Genomic DNA, 20878 nt, shown 5'->3' on the forward strand with positions numbered 1-20878 from the left:
GATAAACATCTAGATTTCATTTAATCATATATTAGAGGGAAGGGAATCACCAGCTTCTTGACCCAAGGAAGGTAAAGACCTGTCAGACCCAGCCACATATAGACCCATTTCAATATTAAACCATGATTATAAAGTGTTTATGTCTATACTAGCTAAAAGAATGTCAAGTTGCCAAAATTGATAGATATGAATCAGTGTGGTTTTGTGGAGGGGAGACAAACATTTGAAACATTAATAAAACGATGAAACAGACAGAAGCAGAATGCAAGAAAATTCCACTGTTGCTGGTGGGTTTTGATACAGAGAAGCATTCGACAGAATAAGTTAGGATTTTATGAGTAGGGAAATGGAGGCATTTGCATTCCCTGATACAGTAAGAAGGTTAATTAGGAGGATATATGAAAGATAAGAGATGAGAATTAAAATGTGAATGCTCATCTCCAATAAGAACAGAGGGACAAGGCAGGAGTGTAAACGGGCAAAAAAAAAAGGACTCCGAAATTCCAGGATGTAATTATCATATTAATCAAGAAGAACTGTCTTTATGTGATGCTGGTGATATTATTTTGTACTTGATAAATCCCAAAAAGGACATCTCGATGCTGTGGAACATTTTGATACAGTTTCACGTTTTTTCAGGATATAAAATTATTGAAGATTAAACAAAGGCTATAGCCGTAAATTATGTATTCACTCATGATTCCTTTAAGGAATACCCATACTTATGGGGACATGATAAGAAGTATTTAGGAGTATGGATTAAAGATGCTTGTGTTATGGCAGCTAAGGATATGTAGGAAGTGACAAAGCAAAAGATAATACATGTAGAAAATGAACTGACAAACGAAAAACTGAAGAAAAGAACACACTGTGAACAAGCACCAACACTTCACTCAGCTGGATGAAGAAATAAATGTATAAATAAAGAACAGCTTTTTACGTTTATTTCTTCATCGAGCTGAGTGAAAAGATAATACATGCCAGAGAAACATGAAGCTCTTGTAGTAAGATAAGAGCAATAAAATGTTTGAGTACCATTACTTTTATATACAGATCAGGCATATTTTTATTAGCAGAGGAGAAGTTGTGGGAATAATAAATAAAGAGATGAATGAATTTATGTGGGAGGGAAAGGGGGCAAGACTTAAGTGGGATAAATTTCTTCTACCAGCAGGATAAGATGGTTTAGCATTAATCTCATTTTGATCTTCTGTGCAGTACTACGGTCTTACTATCATTTTAAGTATTTAAAAAAAAAGTGCTATCTCCTAAAATGATGCGATTAAACTCTTCAGTCTGCCTGTCTTTTTTCCACATTGTATTGTATTGTTCTGTCAGTATGACACAATCTAGATGCAATATATGAGTTTTCTATTTTTGTTACATTTAACTTTAATGACATTGCTGCAAGTTATTAACTTTTTAGACTGCTTCTAAAGACAGTGTTTGCATTTCTTTTTTTTTTACAGATTTGCACTTTGCGCTAGCTGTAAACTTCTCAAATGCACTTCATAGCAGATTTAAATGTCATTTTAGACTAACTAGGCTATTCATAGAGATGGTGCATGATTGTATAAATGGATTCTGTTCACTGTGATTAGTATGTCACCTTTCATTACTGAGACTCATAGACATGGATCGCAGTAATGACAGGTGGTGTACAAATGAATGGCAATGCCTTCAACAACACACCAGTGCACATAGTATATCACTGTGTACCGTGTGGTGTGATGAGTGAATTCCTGTTAGTTTGACAGTGCAGAACAGTACAACAGGCAACAGCAAGGCATGCCCTTGTGTAATATATCTTATTAATGTTGATCTCCCCTGCTCATTTTATGCCTCGCAGCATTTAATAAAGATTGTCAATTCAATGTTCCTGACAGAGACACTAAGGGCATTATCATAATATGAAGGGATGTAATACTTTGACAGCTCCTGTTTGTGGAAACTTGACAATGTCACTGTGTAGTGGCAGAGATAGTGTAGTTGTATTAGGATTGCTGCACCACAGTGAACTTGATTACCAGCAGGGCCTTCCTAGCATAGAATAGATTTTTTTAACACTGATGTTGCTAATTTGATATATATACATTGAGAAACATGTTGGCAGGGAAGGGTAATTGGTGTGCTACAGAATCATGTATGATCCTAGGGGCATGCACATACATGCTGTATGTGGAAAGTACTTTGGTTATACAATGGGAAAAGATTGCATACAAGGCATTATCTATTGTTTCCCATTCTTTATGAAAAACACGTGACTTCAATACACCATTCGACTGCATAACAATCTTACTTCTTGGGTCACATTGTTTATGAATCCACCTCAAAGCAACTAAATTGGAGAAGTCTTTTACATACTCGTACTTTATTTTAGCATGTTTGAATAATAGTTTTCATACTGTCTTAATTAGGTGCCAGGAATAACACTTTTAATGAGTTATCTCTGACAACTGACACTTCTTAGGCCAAGTAGAGTAGATTAAAGCCAATTCCACTATTATGTAATGTATTTAACCTTTTATAATTTCATGGTTAACATCAGCATACTGTTGATTACATTTTAACAGTCTCGTGGATAACAGCAAGCTTTCATTTGCAAGAAACAAAGATACTTGCCTGCTTCCTCATGTAGTGTTGTACTTTATCTGATCCCTACATTTCATGTAAAGAGATCTTCAACATGTAACTCATGAGAAATCAGTTTCACTGTAGCTGTTTTAATATGCTGTGCGGCATTTTAATGATATAATACACAGTCTCAGGAAGCAGAGCAGTAATTGGTAAGAAGCTATGAAAGTTACAGAGAATATGGTCTCCTTCATGTCTGGCAGGCTGAGATCAGGAAATATTTAAAAATATGTTAGTAGCTTTATGATTTGAGGAAAGAAAAGTGGAAATGAAGAAACTGAAAGGACAAAATGGGTTTTGAGTTCTGTACTACAGATGAGTGATATTACAGACAGAAAATAAGTCTAAAATAAGGATAGCTACATAGCTGGAGGTGGGGGAGTGCTCTTTTTAAAGTTTCATGAAGTTTGAAGACTGTAGCCAGCCAGTTTCACCATTTGGTGTTTTGTCTTGTGCACAAATTTAATCTGGTACCAGTAAATACAATTTGCTTGTGACTTCATGGCTCTTCATTGTGGTATCATAGATTCATAGGTTCATAGGTTGGTACTAGGCTATCGGCCCTAGGCCCTATATAAGCCTAGCCAAACAATTCCCTGGATATTTCTTCCCACAATATTTACTTCCCTGGACCCCTGAAGGAATTCATTGTTCCTGACAGAGACACTAAGGCCATTACCATAATACGAAGGGATCTAGTACTTTGAGAGCTCCTGTTTGTAGAAAGTTGACAATGTCACTGTGTAGTGGCAGGGAGAGTGTAGTTGTATCAGGATTGCAAGTGAACTTGACTACCAGCAGGGCCTTCCTGCCATGGAATAGATTTTTTAACACTGATGTTGCTAATTTGATGTATATATTGAGCAACACGTTGGCAGGGAAGGGTAATCGGTGTGCTACAGAATCATGTATGATCCTAGAGGCATACACATACATGCTGTATGCGGAAAGTACTTTGGTTGTACAATGGGAAAAGACTTCATACAAGGCATTATCTATTGTTTCCCATTCTTTATGAAAAACATGTGACTTCAATACACCATTCGACTGCATAACAATCTTACTTCTTGGGCACTGAGTGTATAAACGAATTGCAGATATGGACAGTTTGCATATTTTAAACAGTCAGTACATTCGCTGCAGTCACAGATATACTGTGGCATTTGACATGGCAGGATGTTGCTGATGTCAGCTCAGAATACAAGAGAAGAGCAGCAAGATTATGCATTATTTATTTATTTACTTACTTCTTTACTTATTTGCAGTTTGATGACAGGGATAGTCCCACTAGACTTCTGGCCTCATTGTAATAGAGACCTAAGGTGTTATTCATATGGACTAGGGGAAACTGGGTCAGAGCACTGGCTAAATTCCCCTACTCTTTTTGGTGCTGTAGCATCTTTTACATCCACTTGAGGTGTCATGACCTCAGGCAGATGGTGCTTCAGTTTAATGTCACATCTGAAGGGCTGTCTAACATTACATAACTATAATTTATCTGATGTGGCAGTTAAACTTTAACTCTTTTTAAAAACCTTTTTGTCAGTGTGCTTATCTTTTCCTAGCTGTTTACAGCATAACCTAAATTAGTATAACACATACTAGGGTAGCTAAACCAATTGGGAAGTTTTCTTAATTATGAAATGTATTTCTTTTGCTAACTGCTGGGGGGTTAAATTATGCTTTTAAAATTACAATATATATTTTGATCCCATTGTATTAATGCTCTTGTTTTATTTAATATGCATTTGCTTGTTGTGGTTACATGTCCATGTAAGAGTAAGATATTTCCACCTCTTTCACAGTGGCAGACTCTAAAGGATGACCAGTTTCAGCAAGCAATTGGTCATACCTCTCAACTTCTTAGCACAAGAAACCTGGACAAAGCCTAAAATAATGAGGGGATAAAGACCCAAAAATAAGGACAGTTTTTAAATATTGCTCTTATAAACTTAGAAAGTTGCTAGAATAACAGGATGTGTATCAGTGTACATTTTCTGAATGACATGAAGTGTGGAACTCGAAACTCATGTCATTATGTAGTGACTTCAGTCCTCAGTGATTTTACAGAAAACAGCACCAAAATATGAAGTAAATATCTTGATATTCAGCAAACATCTGGACAGCTGAGAGATATGGCATGCATGTGCAGGCCTGTATTGTAGTTGGCATTATGTGTAGCAATACTATACAATATGAAAAAGCCATGCATATTTTCAAACATAGGCTAAAATGTTTCTAACTTGCTTTGGCCTTCCATTCATAAAATCATCAAAAACAGCACAGGATTCAAACGCAAACTGGTATGTCAGGAATTTATTGACCCTGTAAAGTTTCCCTCAGCAGGTTCATTAATCATTTGGTTTACATATTATTATCATCACATATTAGGTTCCAGGTCTGGTTGTTGTAGAATCGTTTTGTTTATGTTTAGACTATCATAGATACAAGTTACAAGGAGATCAAATATATAGCTCGGTTCCCCTGAAGAGACTTTGAAAATGATTTTAAGGTTTTAAATTCCTTTCATTGTTGAGATGCATCTTGAAGGGTGGAATGTTACATATGTTTCTTAAGTACACTGATCGGTGGCAATTGAAAAGTCTGTCCTACCACTAATAATAGTTTTCAAATGTCTTTTCTGTCTTTTTCTGTGCAGGTCAAGTGTTCTTGGATTTTAAGGAGGACTTGGTAAATGTGTACAAGGAATACTGTGCAAATTATGAGACAACAATAGTGCTGGAATCCAACTACAAACAGAATGAGACACTGCAGCTGGAGATTTTTAATACTCTGACTGAAGTAGTGTGAGTACAATACCCCCCTTTGTTTATTAACTATGATAATGTGATGAAACCCTGTTGTATAGGATAGGTTTTGAATTAAGGGAGGCAAATCTGCTGTTACCAAAGGGAAGTAGTCTTCCTATGAACATAAGCTGCTTCGATACATTTTTAAATCTCACCAGTCTGTTTTCTGATTTTTTTTAATATTTAAAAGCACCTAGCAATTTTTCTTTATGTGGAGAATGCAGTGCCTCTTGTACTCCTGATATGGTATGACATGTGCATATGTTATAGCTACTTTAGAAAATCATCTTTGAGATTGCTACAGCTCAAGGAAATAAGCAATTATCAATGCTGACTGTTGACTTCCACTGCAACTAAACTGTAGCAGCTGTGGCTAAAGATGCCTGGTCGGTTGATTGAGAAAGAGTGAGGCATATGACAAGGAGAAATTAGTATAGGAATACTGTAATTCTTCAGTAAATTCAAAATATTACTTTTCCTTATGTGTGCACTTTAATATATAAAGACTCTCTCCTAACTTTGTTTCCTTTTCAAGAGAGTTTTATAGATTTTGGGGAAGATATGTAAGCATTTCTTATGACAAGATGCAAGTATTCAAATCCATATATCTGTCACTTCATAAAAGATATGGTAAATGTGTTAATGCAAACAATGAGTTGATAGGTTAATCCATTAAAAGTCTTATGATATTTTCTTCTGGTGACAATTTAAAACTACTAGACAAAAGCTATATTTTTATCTACTACAGAATCTAAATAAAAAAAAATAAAGTTATATTTGTGTCATAGAAGGTATTTGCATGTGAGGAGAGATAGATAAAATTACCATATGCTTAGCAGTTACATTCTTTAGAGTCAGGAGTTTAACCATCATAGCAAATATATTACAAAATGAACTAAAATGTCTGGCTTGCTTTATGGACTGCATAAGTTGTTACAAAACAAAACTAACCAAAGTCTTGGCTTGCTTTATAGGCATAAACTATTCCTTTCCAATCACCCATATCATATGACATCACATTCCTTTCTACTACATGACCTTCTCTATGCCAAGTTCATTTTAACACCCTTAATAATACACATTATGAAGTGTTCAGCAAAACTACAATAACAATGCAAACCTTCCCAATGGACATACTGCAGATTTTGTTGTTAAAAAATGTTGATGCTTCAGACTCGGTTACTTTTTAACTCTTACTCATATGGGTCATGACAGTCTTTGCACACTAACACAGATATTCTGGCATTCACACCCATAGTGGTGACACTTCTCAACATATTACTTGAACTCACACCCACAATAGCTAATCCAAACTATTCTTTTAATCTGTATGCCGTTTGCAGTTTTATTATCTAAAGAAATGCTTAATAAGTTGGAGAGGTCATGCCATAATGTTGCAGTCTAAACTTTTCAGGGTTATTGCCTTATCTTATTTGTTTTTGATTGTCTTATTGTTTGTCAAAATCTCTATTCTGTTCGTTAAATAGAGATAATCTCATAGTAAAATACTCTCTTTTTTATGCAGTTTTATATACAATTTGTGTATGTTGTAAATGGGAAAGAAATGTGAAATTCAGAAATGGAGAAGAGCAAGATGGGAAAAGTGGCACTGGCTGGGAAGGAGGGTACTTTTGTGGGACAGTTGCCTTTTTTTCTTTAGAGAATGATGGAGGAGGGAAATAGGGTGGTAAAGTGGGTAGGAAGAAGGGTATGATTATGATAACAGAATGGATGTGACTGTGTTTACAACTGCTGCTAGGGCAATTTTCTCAAGTTAAATGTGAAAAAATGTAGCATAGTTCACTTTGGTAAACAAAAACAAAATTGCATACCATGTTGGTGACACACTCCTCAGCAGGACTAAGACAGAATAAATGTATGTGAATGAGAAGGAGGATAGAGGAATGATGAGGACGCAGGGAGTAGAGTTGGAGAAGGTGAATCTGTTTAAGTACTTGGGATCAACAGTTCAGAGTAATGGTGAGTGAGAAAGAGAGGTGAAGAAGAGAGTACAAGCAGGGTGGAATGGGTGGAGAAGAGTGTCAGGAGTGATTTGTGACAGATGGGTACCAGTAAGAGTGAAAGTGAAGGTCTACAAGAGGGTAGTGAGACCAGCTATGTGATATGGGATGGGGACGGTGGCATTGACAAAAAGGCTAGAGTCAGTGTTGGACGTGGCAGAGTTAAAGATGTTAAGGTTTGCACTGGGTGTGACAAGGATGGACAGGATTAGGAATCAGTATATTAGAGGGTCAGCTCAGGTTTGACGGTTTGGAGACAACATCAGAGATGCGAGATTGTGTTGGTTTGGACATGTGCTGAGGAGGGATGCTGGGTATATTGGGAAAAGGATGCTAAGGATGGAGATGCCAGGTAAGAGGAAAAGAGGAAGGCCTAAGATTAGGTTTATGGATGTGGTGAGAGAGGACATACAGGTGGTTAGTGTGACAAGCAAGATGCAGAGGACAGAAAGAAATGGAAACAGATGGCCCACTGTGGTGACCCCTAACAGGAACAGCCAAAAGAGAGAAGAAGATGTTGGTGACACACTCCTGTAATCAGACACTGTCATTAGTGATTTGGGCACTCTTCCTGATAATTCCTTATCAACTAATCATTATGTATTCTCAGCAGTTGTGAAAGTCTTCTGTCTGGCACAACCAATTTCCAAAGGCATCTCCAGTAGATGAAAAGGGTCATAGGATCATAGGAAGCTACTAGGCTAATGGTCCTAGGACCCATACAAGCCTAGCCAAATTCTACCCTTATTTCCATGATCAGCACCTAATGCCCCTGTCCAATAGGGACACAGGTGGAATCTCTGGGGTGAATTTATGGTTACCCAGCCAATCATCCAAACTGTGTTTCAAAAGGGCCAATGAGGTGCTCTGTTTGACATGAAGAGAGTCTGTTCCAAAAGTGTGGTAACTTCTGGGAGAAAAATCTGTCCCCCCAGCAGGTTCTATTAACATCACATATCAAGATGAGGTCTTTAGGGCAAGTAAGCTGTGTACCATTTGATATGCAGTATTTCCAGTAAAGCAGGGCAGAGAGTGCCTTATATGCAAGGAAGATATTGCCTCTGAGTAGTCTGTATGAAAAAGAATAAAGGGACAGTGATTTCAGATGATCCATATAGGAGAGATGCCGAAGACCTTGAATTTTCCATGTGAGGAGCCTTCATGGTCTCTCCAATTGTTGCAGGTGCTTGGAAAGGTACATACCAAAAGGGGCGTAGTACTCAATTATTGGCCTGAAGAAGGAAGAGTACAGAGAGGTTATAACTTCATTTTTTTCTGGAGGAAATGCCCTTACTTATGAGATGAGCAGTATAGAAGGCCCTTTTTACCACTGTGGAGACATGGTGATCAAACGTGAAGTTGCTGTCAACCTGTGTGCCAAGGCCTCTCACCACTGTGTGCATACTTAGGGTGTTGCTGTTGATGTGGTAGTTAGCAAGAACAATGCTCTTATCAAAAGGAATCACAATACATTTTTTTGCATTGAGTTTAAGGCCATGACTTTGGCACCAATCATTTGTTTGTGTGAGACCCTATTGTAGGATGTTGACATCATTTGGAGATTCTGTGACCACTCCCAGTTTGCAGTCATCAGCAAACACTGTCAGTTACAGACCTTTGGTTTTTGCTTTTACTTCAGAGAAACAGATTCTGAACACTAAAGGTAACAGGACTGATCCCAGTGGAACACCACTGGTTACTTGTATGGTTTTGGAGGTGGATTCCCCTAGTTTGACTATATGTGTTCTATTAGTGAGTCAGTTAGTGGCCCATCTAATAATATAAGGGTTGATACATAGCTGGGTGAGTTTGTCAATGATGCCTGAATGGGAAAATAGTGTCCAAATCATTGGCTAAGTCTAAATAGACTGTATGCCCAAATTTCTCCTCGTCCAGGACCTTAGTGACTGTCTTGAAGAAGTCCACCAGGTTTAATAGGCATGATCTGCCTTTGACAAATCCAAACTGAGTAGGGTCAAGTGTTTGGAGATTACTTATGTCTTTGTTGATAAGGTCCATGATGATTCACTCCATAGCCTTGCAGATAAGGCTAGTCAGGCTAATAGGTGTATAGTTCCCATGGTCAGTGGAAGCACCACCTTTGTGAAAGGGGATAATGGTGGCCATTTTCCATTCAGCTGGGATGAAGCTGGTGCATAGACTATGACTGAAAAGAGTACCCAATGGTGTTGCTAATTCTTGTTGGAGATCATGTAGAACACAGCCTGTGATGTTTTCGTGTCCTATAGATGCTCTGTTTTTGGCCATAGAGATGGCATTTATGACCTATTCTTTAGAGATACAAGGTAAGGGAAGAGGTGGTGGGGATGTCATGGTGTACGTATGGTGTGGACAGAGGTTGTGAAGTTTTCATAGAACCTGTTGGCCAAAAGGTTATCTATGTCCACAGGTTCAGTATATTTGGTATCATTAACTACCAGTTCTGCACAAATCTGGGCTTTTTCATTTAGGTTACGGATGTAACTGAAGAATGTCTCAGAGATGTCCTTAGTTGAGGAAGCTAATTTGGATTCATAGTTTGCTTTGGAGGACTTCACAAGAAGCCTTATTTGCTTGTTTAAGCTGAGGAGGGAGTGTTGCGTTTAGAGCTTGCTCCCTCTTACTCTTAGACAGCAATTTCTTCCTCTTATTGTAAAGCCTGTTAATGGCAGGTGTCCAACAGGCAGGTTTGCTCTTCCTTGAGAAGCTTGTTTTGGTCCTGTCAGGTATGGGCAAGTCACTGCAGTTGTACAGATGTTTGTGTAAAGCATTGGTGTAGAACTTGGCATGTGAAGCTATTTATACCATCCTGTAAAAGGTTATAATCTGCTTTGGAGAAGTTTTTTACTTTAGTAGCTGCTGGGATGGGGGTCAGGTGTGATAGTTACTTCGAATGAGACTGATTTGTGGTTAAATCTCTCCAAGGAATACCTCACAGTGGGGTGCTACAGTGGTCCTTCATACTGGTAAGCACCAAATCCAGGATGTTGGCACCCCTTGTGGGGGTGTCAACCAGCTGGTCCAGGGCATTGGATTTAATGAAGTCGAGGAAAATTTGGGAAAGTGAGTTTGAGCATGAGTAATTTACCGAGTAAATGAATAGGTAGTTAAAGTCAAAGTTCAAGTGCAAAGCACCACGAAAACCAACTGGTAATAGACAATAAAATCCACGAACTTCAGGCTCCTTCTTTACTTTGAAAACTTTAATTTTAGATTTAACTTTAAAACAGCAAAGAACAAGTAAAATCACAATAAATCAAGTGCTTTCACCCAGGCTCTCCCAGGCTTTTTCAAGACAAGTTATAAGCCATTTTCTTTGACCTTTTACACAGGAATGTTATGTACAATCATGTGATCAATTAAACATTTAATTATTTCATTGTCACAGTTAGTTAACTCTTTGTTTCCAGAAACAATACTTTTTAAAAATCTCCTGTGTGCTGATTATGTTGAATACCTGAGTAAAGAACTACTAGCAACATACAGTTCTTAGTTTCAATATAACAATAGTTTAGTTTATGGTGTTAAATGGTTAAAAAACCTTTAAGTTGTTTGCATATTTGCATTTTAAGTATAATAATGTATAAACCTACCACCAAATTATTACGTTGCAGTAAGATTTCATCTCATATAACAAATGTATAAAAATATTTAAAACATTTAAAATGTAATGATACAAATAAAATAAATAAATGTATAAATAAATATATTGGCTGTTTTAAATACTTAAAAACTCTGTCTCAACAGCCCTGTTAAAATACATATTGAAAATACATGCCATAAATAAGGATTAAAAATATCCATTATCAATACGCTTAGCAAATACCTGTAAAAATGCATATAAAAATGCATGTCAAAGAAATACATATTCAAAATACATTAAAAGTATGCATCAAAATACATGTTAAAAATACATGTTAGAAATAATTCATGTGCAAATCCAAAATGTGAACAAATAAACATTATAATTAGAGTTGTAATTATAATGTCAACATCTTGTACCAAGTATGTGTGCCGGATCTTACAGTGTTTGATAGCCATAGCCTCACTCTTCTTATTAAAATACTTGCATGTAAAAAACTTATTTGTAGATTATATACAACTAAATGTAAAAAGTTATTGTGGTAAAAATCTCCACCTAGAACGTTCTTTGAATAGTCTTATAGTATGCTTATGTTATAATTTTGCCCTTCTGAGTTTAAGTGCACTACTCAGACTTATAGCATCATTCAAGCCAGGGGGTCTTGAGGCATCCAATGTTAACTGCCAAAGAAGTTCTTTGTATTCTAGGGAAGATTCCCAATCTCCACCTCTTGGGTTACTCTTCACTTGGTCTAACACTAAAAATTTTAGATCCATCTGATTACATTTTAAAGAATGCCTGTAAAACGCATTTGTTTCCTTTTGCTTGCTTACTTCATAAAGATGTTCATAAATCCTTTTTGCTAGTGTTCTTTCTGTTTTGCCTACATAAAAACTCTGACAATGTTGGCAAATTCCGAGATCAACCACCCCTTTAGTTTTGCAGTTATAGTAGGCTAAAGATCCAACATATCTTTTCCTTGATTTAAGGTATAAACCCTTCCTATTCATAACATAAGGACACTGCTTGCATGTTTTGCATTTAAATGTACCACACCTAGATGGTCCTTCATTCTCCTTCACTAGTAGTTTGGCCTCAAAACAGTCTTTTAAATTCATATTCCTTCTCTTAATAAAATGAGGTTTATTCCAATTTATTTAACCATTTAACACCATAAACTAAACTATTGTTATATTGAAACTTAGAACTGTATGTTGCTAGTAGTTCTTTACTCAGGTATTCAACATAATCAGCACACAGGAGATTTTTAAAAAGTATTGTTTCTGGAAACAAAGAGTTAACTAATTGTGACAATTAAATAATTAAATGTTTAATTGATCACATGATTGCACATAACATTCCTGTATAAAAGGTCAAAGAAAATGGCTTATAACTTGTCTTGAAAAAACCTGGGAGAGCCTGGGTGAAAGCGCTTGATTTGTTGTGGTTTTACTTGTTCTTTGCTGTTTTAAAGTTAAATCTAAAATTAAAGTTTTCAAAGTAAAGAAGGAGCCTGAAGGTAGTTAAAGACACCCATACCATGGTGTTCAGATGTACCTTGATAGACCCAAGTACATCCAAATAGGCGGAATGGGTGTCCTGATTCATGGAGGGGGGTTCTGTAGCTGGCAATGACTTGAATAGGTGTCCTACAAACAGTCAATTCCACCTGAAGTATTTCCAGGGAATCACACTGTTTAACCAATCTAGAGGTGTATTTAACTTTAATGAATATCGATACACTGCCTCCTTTAGTTTTCTTGCCTTCAGTTTGCTTTCTGACCATGTGGAAGGAGGTGTAACTTGGTATGGTTGAAGTGCTCTGCACAGCCTTGAACCAGGTCTCTATGACTGCACAAATGTCCATGCCTTCCAAGGTGATGACTGCTTCCAGTGAATGGAGTTTCATGTTAAGGCTGCTAGCGTTTAACAGCATAACCTTTATATATGGAGTTTTTATGTCAATAATTTTGTCCTTGAGATACTGTCTAAAAAAGCACTATGGGGGTAGCAAGACCTTTAGCCAGTAGACAAAATCCCATGAATGACAGATGAAGACCATCTCTGGCAAAGCACTGAGGTCTGTCGATCATGTTATCCCAGACTGACAGATACTGGATCCCCTTAGAATGACACCAGAAACTAAACCAATTATTGAAGTCAATCATTTTTTGTTTGTAGTGAGGCATCAACCTAAGTCAAGATAAAATGCTGCTTAAGGCTAGGCACATACCTGCCCGAGACACATAATCCAAGAGCTCAGTCATGTCTCTCTTTGTATATTCCAGAGAGGTACATCTTGAGTCATTCACATCAACATGGACTATGGTGGAGTTATTACAGTACCTGTTGTTGAGAAACTTGAGTGCACATGTGATATGGCAGATCGTGGCACCTGACAGACAGCTGATCATGACCTTTTTGTAATCCAGCCTGGTGAGAGGAACATCTGTGTGTCTCACAATGGAATCACCTATAACTAGTATGTTTGGTTTTGTGTTTTGCCTTAAGGGCTTGACAGGTGAGACACTGGTGCATGAGCTGTTATGTGCATTGTGTTCTGTAGAGGAAGTATTATGTGTAGTGTGCTTGTGTTTGTGTTTGGGAGGTCTCTGATGTTTAGGTATGTTTCCGGTGAGGACCTCCGCTTATGTAGGTATGTGTGATATGTGCTTGGGTGGAGTAGGAGGTGAGGTGTGCATGCTGACAACACGCTCATTGTCATATGTACTGACTCATGTGTGAGAGAGCATGGATTTCAAGGTTCTTAATATAATTGCATCTCTCACACGTTGAGTTTTTATGGACTAGAGTAGAGGGTTATTGGTGAACATGAGACAGTTGCTACATACCTCAGGATGCACATGTCTACCAAACTGGCTGGAGAAACTGTGGGAAATTGTCCATCCATAGTGTTAGGTAAATTTACATGGTCAGGAAAAGAGGTCACACTTAGGAATAGCTTGTCTGTGAGAGGTGTGCTGGTACCTATGATGCTAGGCTTAGTGTTTCACCTGACAGTAGAGCAGGGCTGCAAAAAACCTCTGGAGGACCACACACAAAGTGCTAAGGGAAAATTTAACAAGCAAAATGTTTGCATCTATAACCACCAATGGTAACCACCTCTATGCGGCAGTGCACCATGGTGTGCTACACGCAAACAAGCACAAATGCGAAGCTTAAATAAAACAAGAAATAACCCTTTTAACTCAAACTAGCCAAAAAGAATACTCTTTCCTAGCTCTAGCCCAGTCACCCTCAATTAGATGGGACTCAGACAGCACTCTCCTACCACAAGGGTGCAGAAAGACCTTCACCAACAGGGATGGCTTGAATTTGATGCTCAAAAGTTGCAAAACTGACCCAGAAACAACAAACCTGGAACTGGGCTATGCTATAGCTGAACTAGCACAGTATACAGTAAAATGTGGCAAAAATAATTCAAACAGACAGTAGAATGCAAATACAAATTAAAGAGCAATACAAGAGTAAAAGCACACACTTATAATTAGTTGGAAGCAACGGATGTCTCAATAGAGGGCTGGTTTATATATTCAAATTATACCAAACAGAAAAGAACTCTTAATTCCTCTTTACTTGTATCTTAGACCCATTATTGAATGTAATGCATGTTTTGACATGTTTTTGTGTAAATGTGTCACTCTAGGTGGCAGTGGCCTCAGAAATCTTAGTCATCAGGACAGACTGGAAGCCATCTCTCTGTATAGGTTCATAGTATCATAATAAGTTACTAGGCTATTGTCCCTGAGACCTTTACAAGCCTAGCCAAAATTTAGACCATGTTCCGACAAGTCAGCACCCAATGCCCCTGCTGAGCAGGGACACAGGTGGAATCTCAGAGGTGTATTTTATGTTCGCCATCCAGTTATCCAGGTTGTGCTTAAAAAGGGTTAATAAGGTGGGCCATGTAGAAAGCTTTCTGTACAACGGTGGCAATATGGTGGTCAAAAGTCATTTTTCTATCAACCTAGGTGCCCAAGTCCCTCACAACTGATTGCGTGCTTAGGACCTTGTTATTAAAGTGATTATTTGTGGGGATGTCACTCTCCCCAATTGTATTCAGTATCTTATTGACATCTCAGTGGAGATCTGTTTAGCTTTTCGATACGTGATAGATCCAGGCCTCTTCTTCACAGAAGAAAAGGTGCCTCAGATACTTACTTAAAGGAGCTAAACCTTTTATCAACACATAGGTATGACACATTGAAGTGATATATTCATATTGCAAAGTATCTCCTACCTGTGGAACAAACTTCCACTATAGGTCAAGCAGAGTAACAATCTTGCCACATCTTTTTTTTTTTTTAAGCAAGAAATATCTTTATTGAATTATCACTTATGGCATCAGCGATCATACATTTATATAAATGAAAACAAACCATATTGACATTGTTTTCAATTGCAAACATTATACACCACATCTAATCTTCTATACTGTCATTATCCATCAAGCACAACATACCTCATTTCTCCTCCAAAACATTATTCTGCATGTATTGTTCCCAAAATTCCCATTTTTTTGTATGTATTTTGCTCCTACCCTTTTATAAGGATCCCACTTCCAATTCTTTAATCTTTGTTACTATATTCACTACTTCTCATATGACTAGCTTTATCTTTGATTTCCATTTTCTGGTAATTGCTTTTTGGCAGCCACCAGAATTAAACTCAGTAAGACCTTACTATATCTAGGCAAGTCTAATTTTAAATCATAGATCAAAAAGATTTCCTTAGTTACTCCAATTTGCTCACTCGGTATTTCTGACAGAGTAGACTGCAAGGAATTTTTAAAGTCTACCAACGAGTTACACTTCCAAAAAAATATGTCCCTAGTTACCTCTTTCTTCCCGATCACACATCCAACATTTGCAATCTACCTGAAGAAAGATTCCATGGAGTCCTAAATCTTCTAGACTTTGTTGCATATTTGGGTGACATGCATATATCATCCCATTGCTTCTTTGAAAATTTCAACCTTGTCACATCTCGAATGTAAACCTTGATAACTGGATAAGCAACCTCTTCTCCCCCAATTTAACTTTTCTTGCCATACCTTCCTTAAGGCTGGATGGAACTTTTCAGTAGGGTTTTTTGGCTAGGTGTGTAGGGGTCTGCAGACTGATTACCTCATACTTATCTGTAAACCTATGACACAAACATACAACACTGACAAGCTGTTAAATTTAGTTCTAACTTTACTCCTCTCTCCCTTCCATCTGTCCCTCAAGATATACCTGAAACTGGCTCGCCTCCAGCTATCACACAAGATCAAGTCCTAAAAGTCTTGTCAAAATCTAAGAATACTGCACATATGGGTCCTGACAATATGCCTGGATGCATCATAAATAGCATGAAGCATAATTTAGCCACACCCATAGCAACACTATTCAGCCCTCCACAAAGGTTTTGTACCAAGCAAATGGAGAAAAACTAGAGTCCTTCCTCTATAGAATGGGGGACCTTTCACAGACCCAGGCAATTACAGACCCATAAGTCTGACCAGTCTCATATGCAAAGCCTTGGAAAGACTTGTCATTGAATTAATCAATCAGAACATAGGGAACGTCCAAACACTGGACCTGCCTCAGTTTGGCTTTGTTAAGGCAGATCATGCTTACTCATCCTGGTGGACTTTTTTTAAAAGGTCACCAAAACAACATAATGGAGGCAAAATGGTAGGCACCAAATACCTTGACCAGGTCAAAGCTTTTGGCCAAACTCCCCACACAGGCATAGTGAAAAAGCTAAATAAACTGGGAGTAAACCTCTATAGCAAACACAGGATTTCCAGCTGGCTCACAGATAGGATGCAGATAATCAAAATAGGGGAAGTTATCTCCACAAAGAGACCAGTCACCAGTGGAGTTCCCTAGGGTTTTCTGCTTGGACTTTGCCTGTTTGGCTTTTACTTTTCTGAAGTAAAAGCCCATACCAAAGGGCACTGGTTGAATTTGTTTGCAGATGACTGCAAGCTAGGAGCACTCGTTGAATCCCCAAATGACTTATCCATCCTACAAGAAGGTTTGTCGCAAATAAATAACTGGTGCTAAAATCATGGACTGAAATTAAATGCCAAAAATGCATTATTGTATCCTTTGGAAAGTCATATATTCCAAAGAACTACCACATTGACTATATGCTCCTAAGAATGTTGACCCAGTTGTTCACAATTTAGGAACTTATGTGGACAGTGACCTAACTTTTAAACAGCATGTGTCTATTGGTGTAAGGAAGTCTTTCTATACTGCACAGTTTATAAACAAAGGAATTGTTTGTACATCTAGGGATGTTATTGTCCCTCTTTACACAGCCTTCATTAGGTCAGTCATTGAATATAATGCCTCCTTTAGGGTCTACTTCAGAAGACTGACAGACCAAAAGAATGACCCGCTAAAATACTGACAGACCAAAAGACTGAATCCCAAAATACCGAAACTATATATATATATATATATATATATATATATATATATATATATATATATATATATATTGCAGGGGGTGTGGGGGCATAACCCCCCCTACATGAGGGGTGCAGGGAGGCTTGCCCCCTGCAGTAAACATGTTTTCAGTATTTTGAGTTTTCAGAATTTTGGGATTCAGTCTTTTGGTCTTTTCAGTATTTGAAGTTAGTCTTTTGGTCTGTCACTCTTCTGAAGTAGACCCCCCCCCCAACTTTGGCATGTGTCTGTCCAAAAAAAAAAAACTAGAATGTCCTCAGAGATTCCTTAAAGTGTAAACAATATGTTCTACATTGACTGACTTAAAGTCCTGTTACTATACTTGGTGTTCTACAGATTAAGAGGTGGTCTGTGTTTGACATACAAGGAATTCTCTGACCGAGTACTGGTGGATGTACTGCACATCAAGAAATCAATAGCATCAGAAAAAATTGGGATCTAAATGTCAACATTAACAGGACCAGTTGGAGGGACAGGGGGCAGGCATATCTCACAGAGCATATCACTGCTCTGGAACAGACTCCCCATCCTGTTGATTTAGAGCTTATCCAGTATGTGAAATATAACAGGTGTTTTGGGAGTAGGGGAGAGTGTCCTGTAACATGATATGATGTGATAGTTGCTCCTGTTTTGTGTGATTTAGATCTCAGTCAGTTCATTTTCCTGGTCTGTAGGTATCTGCATCGAGGTGATGTGGTCCCTAACAAATATGGATACTTCATCACAGTTACCAAATGACTTAAAAGGCATGGTAGGTGAAAAACCCTGAAGTTGATGGAGTGCTTTCTGTAGTAACATATACATATATGCATTCGAAATGCAGCAAGGCCTGAAGATAATGTGATTTATTATTTAGTCTTATAACACTGAGCAGAGCCATACTGACATGCCTTGTGCTTGATTAGTTTTTGATAGACAGTAAGATCCACTAGCTATACTCTGCTTGAAAAAAATACACTGTGGGGGCATCAAAGACTTTTGGCAGTATGCAGCAGCCCTGGAATAAGAGGTGCAAAGCAAGCGTGTCTGCCAAGCATCTCCACCTGTGCTAACACAAAAAAGACTCCCCTAGTATGACACCAACTATGCATCCAGTCATTGAATCCAATCATCTTTTCCCTCTACTTTGGTGCAATTTGACAAGAAAGAAGGATTCTGCTCAAAGCTAGGGTCATACTTGCATCTGTGACATGTGTAGAGATGCCTGTCATGTCTTTCTGCATATTTCTCAGGGTTTTATATGCCAGGTCATTAACTGGACCACTACCATGTTCTAACTGTATTTGTCTGACTTAAGGGTCTTTAGGTTCACTGATATGTGAGAGATCCTGGCTCCTGAAGGGAAAATGACTGTCACCTTCTCTTAGTATCAATGAAAAATTAGTTGAGATTCAACCCAAAATGCTTACTTCTAGAATAAAGCAGCACTATATTTCTCTGCAAGAGAATCACTACAACTAGTTCTTGTTCTTAAATGCTAGCACTTGAACAGAAATTAGCACGTGTGTATAAAACAATATTAGGAAAAGCAGAGGAAAACACTATATCGGATACTAGAAACACTTTATCAAAACAATAACAACCAGTCTACTTTACAAACACAAGAGAATGGTGCTTTTAACAAACAGTAAAAAAGTTCAGTAAAACTGTATAAAATAGCACTTATACTGTATAATTAATTGGGAAGCTGTAAGTGCAAATGAAAATAATACTTCATTTGCTTTTTAGATGAAGATTCAGTTGAAGATGCAAAATCTAGTAATTTCAGACCACACGCTCTGGGTTCAATCATCTCAAGCCTTTAAATTAAGACAGCATGCAGGCTACCTTGTGGTGTTTGTCTCAACAGGGAAAATGAAATAACCCATAGAAACTTAACTAGGAATTTAACCCCAAATGCCTAACTTAAGCAACAGTTTATTTTCCTGATATGGGTGACTACCACTCTTTCCTAGAATCTAACACTTGACCAAAAATAGCTGAAAATCTTATAGGACAGTAGTAAAATTAGGAAAAGCAGAGGAAGATATTAAATCAGATACCAGAAATATCTTGGCAATGCAGTGACAACAAGGCCACTGCATAAACACAACAAAACATTTTTAATCAGACTGTAAAAATGTACAGTAAAACTGAACATCGGCCTTCAAACACAGCATAGGCAAATGGATGGTTTCTACAACATATACTCTGGTACTTACCCTCCTTGGAAAGGCTGATGGAGCCTGTGGATGGTTACTGGCAAGGAACAAATGGTCCCTGGCCAAATAGCATTTTATTTACCTTGATTCCTATGATGATTCCTATGATCATTATGGGGGTGTAATAGAGTAAGGGATTTGTGGAGTTTTAATGACTTTCGTTAGGGTGAAGTTGGCACTGAATCTAGCTGGCAGTCGTATAATGACTTCATCTTTTGCATCAGATAGGATAGTGGCATTTTGGATGGACTCAGTACACTGTTGGGTGTCATTTCTTAATTTAGTGATGCAAACAAAGAAGGAGTTATTGTACTTGCTTTTTATGCCAGGTTTAGTTTGTTCTTGGTTTTAGTCTTTCTGATGGTAGCTTTTAGTTCTTTGGTATTTTTTAGAACATGTTTTGATAGGGGTGGTTTGGATTTGCTACAGGACTTCAGAAGTTTATTTTTTTAACTCATGTTATAGAACATTTTTATACAGAAGGACACCCAGGGAGGTTTGCTCTTAAGTTTTCTGTTATATTTGGCACTAGATGGGATAGCTGAATCTAAACAGTTAGGTGGGAAAAGAACTCTGTCGCATAAGTAGCAACTGAATATGCATTGGGACTGATTGGTGATTGGGTGATACAAGTAAAATTTGAGAGATCATTATAGAATTTGAGTAGGTTGTACATTTCAGATACTTAAATTCAGATGTGCTAATTTTGGTGGTGATTAACACTTTCAAAGGAAAACATTACAAGTTTGTAATTCTGTATTAGTGTCTTATATTCTCTTCCCTTCTCAATTTCATCAGAGATCAATGTCCAGTTTATCATTCTGATGATTCAAAACCACAATTTTCTATCAATATCGGTCTTAGTATACTTCTATTCTTCTACCAAGGATTATTTCCTTTTTTCTCTGCATATTTTCATAAATTGGTCTTCTCATCTTTACAGTTTGGGTAATACTTGTGTTGCTGTGTAATAATTTGACATATATATATATATATATATATATATATATATATATATATATATATATATATATATATAGAGCGGACCATCAAAAAGATTTATCAGAAACCTAGCTTCATATATATAGGGTTAAAACCTTTCTGTTGGATTCTACTGTAAAGCCAGTGATGTTGTTTATCTCTTACT

At 37.4% G+C, this 20878-nt stretch overlaps 1 protein-coding gene across 2 annotated transcripts in view; it reads left to right on the forward strand.

Moving 5' to 3' along the window:
* The window catches only part of ARHGEF37 (Rho guanine nucleotide exchange factor 37), a 1079989-nt gene that overhangs the window by 642396 nt on the left and 416715 nt on the right, over positions 1–20878 (forward strand). For both annotated transcript variants that reach the window (XM_044067741.1, XM_044067740.1), the window contains exon 7: positions 5294–5441. In XM_044067741.1, the coding sequence (XP_043923676.1) occupies positions 5294–5441 (148 nt within the window). The remainder of the gene's footprint in view (positions 1–5293; positions 5442–20878) is intronic.

This window comes from Protopterus annectens, chromosome 3.part1, assembly GCF_019279795.1.
Source record: "Protopterus annectens isolate FY-2018-M chromosome 3.part1, PAN1.0, whole genome shotgun sequence".
Lineage (NCBI taxonomy): Eukaryota > Metazoa > Chordata > Ceratodontiformes > Protopteridae > Protopterus > Protopterus annectens.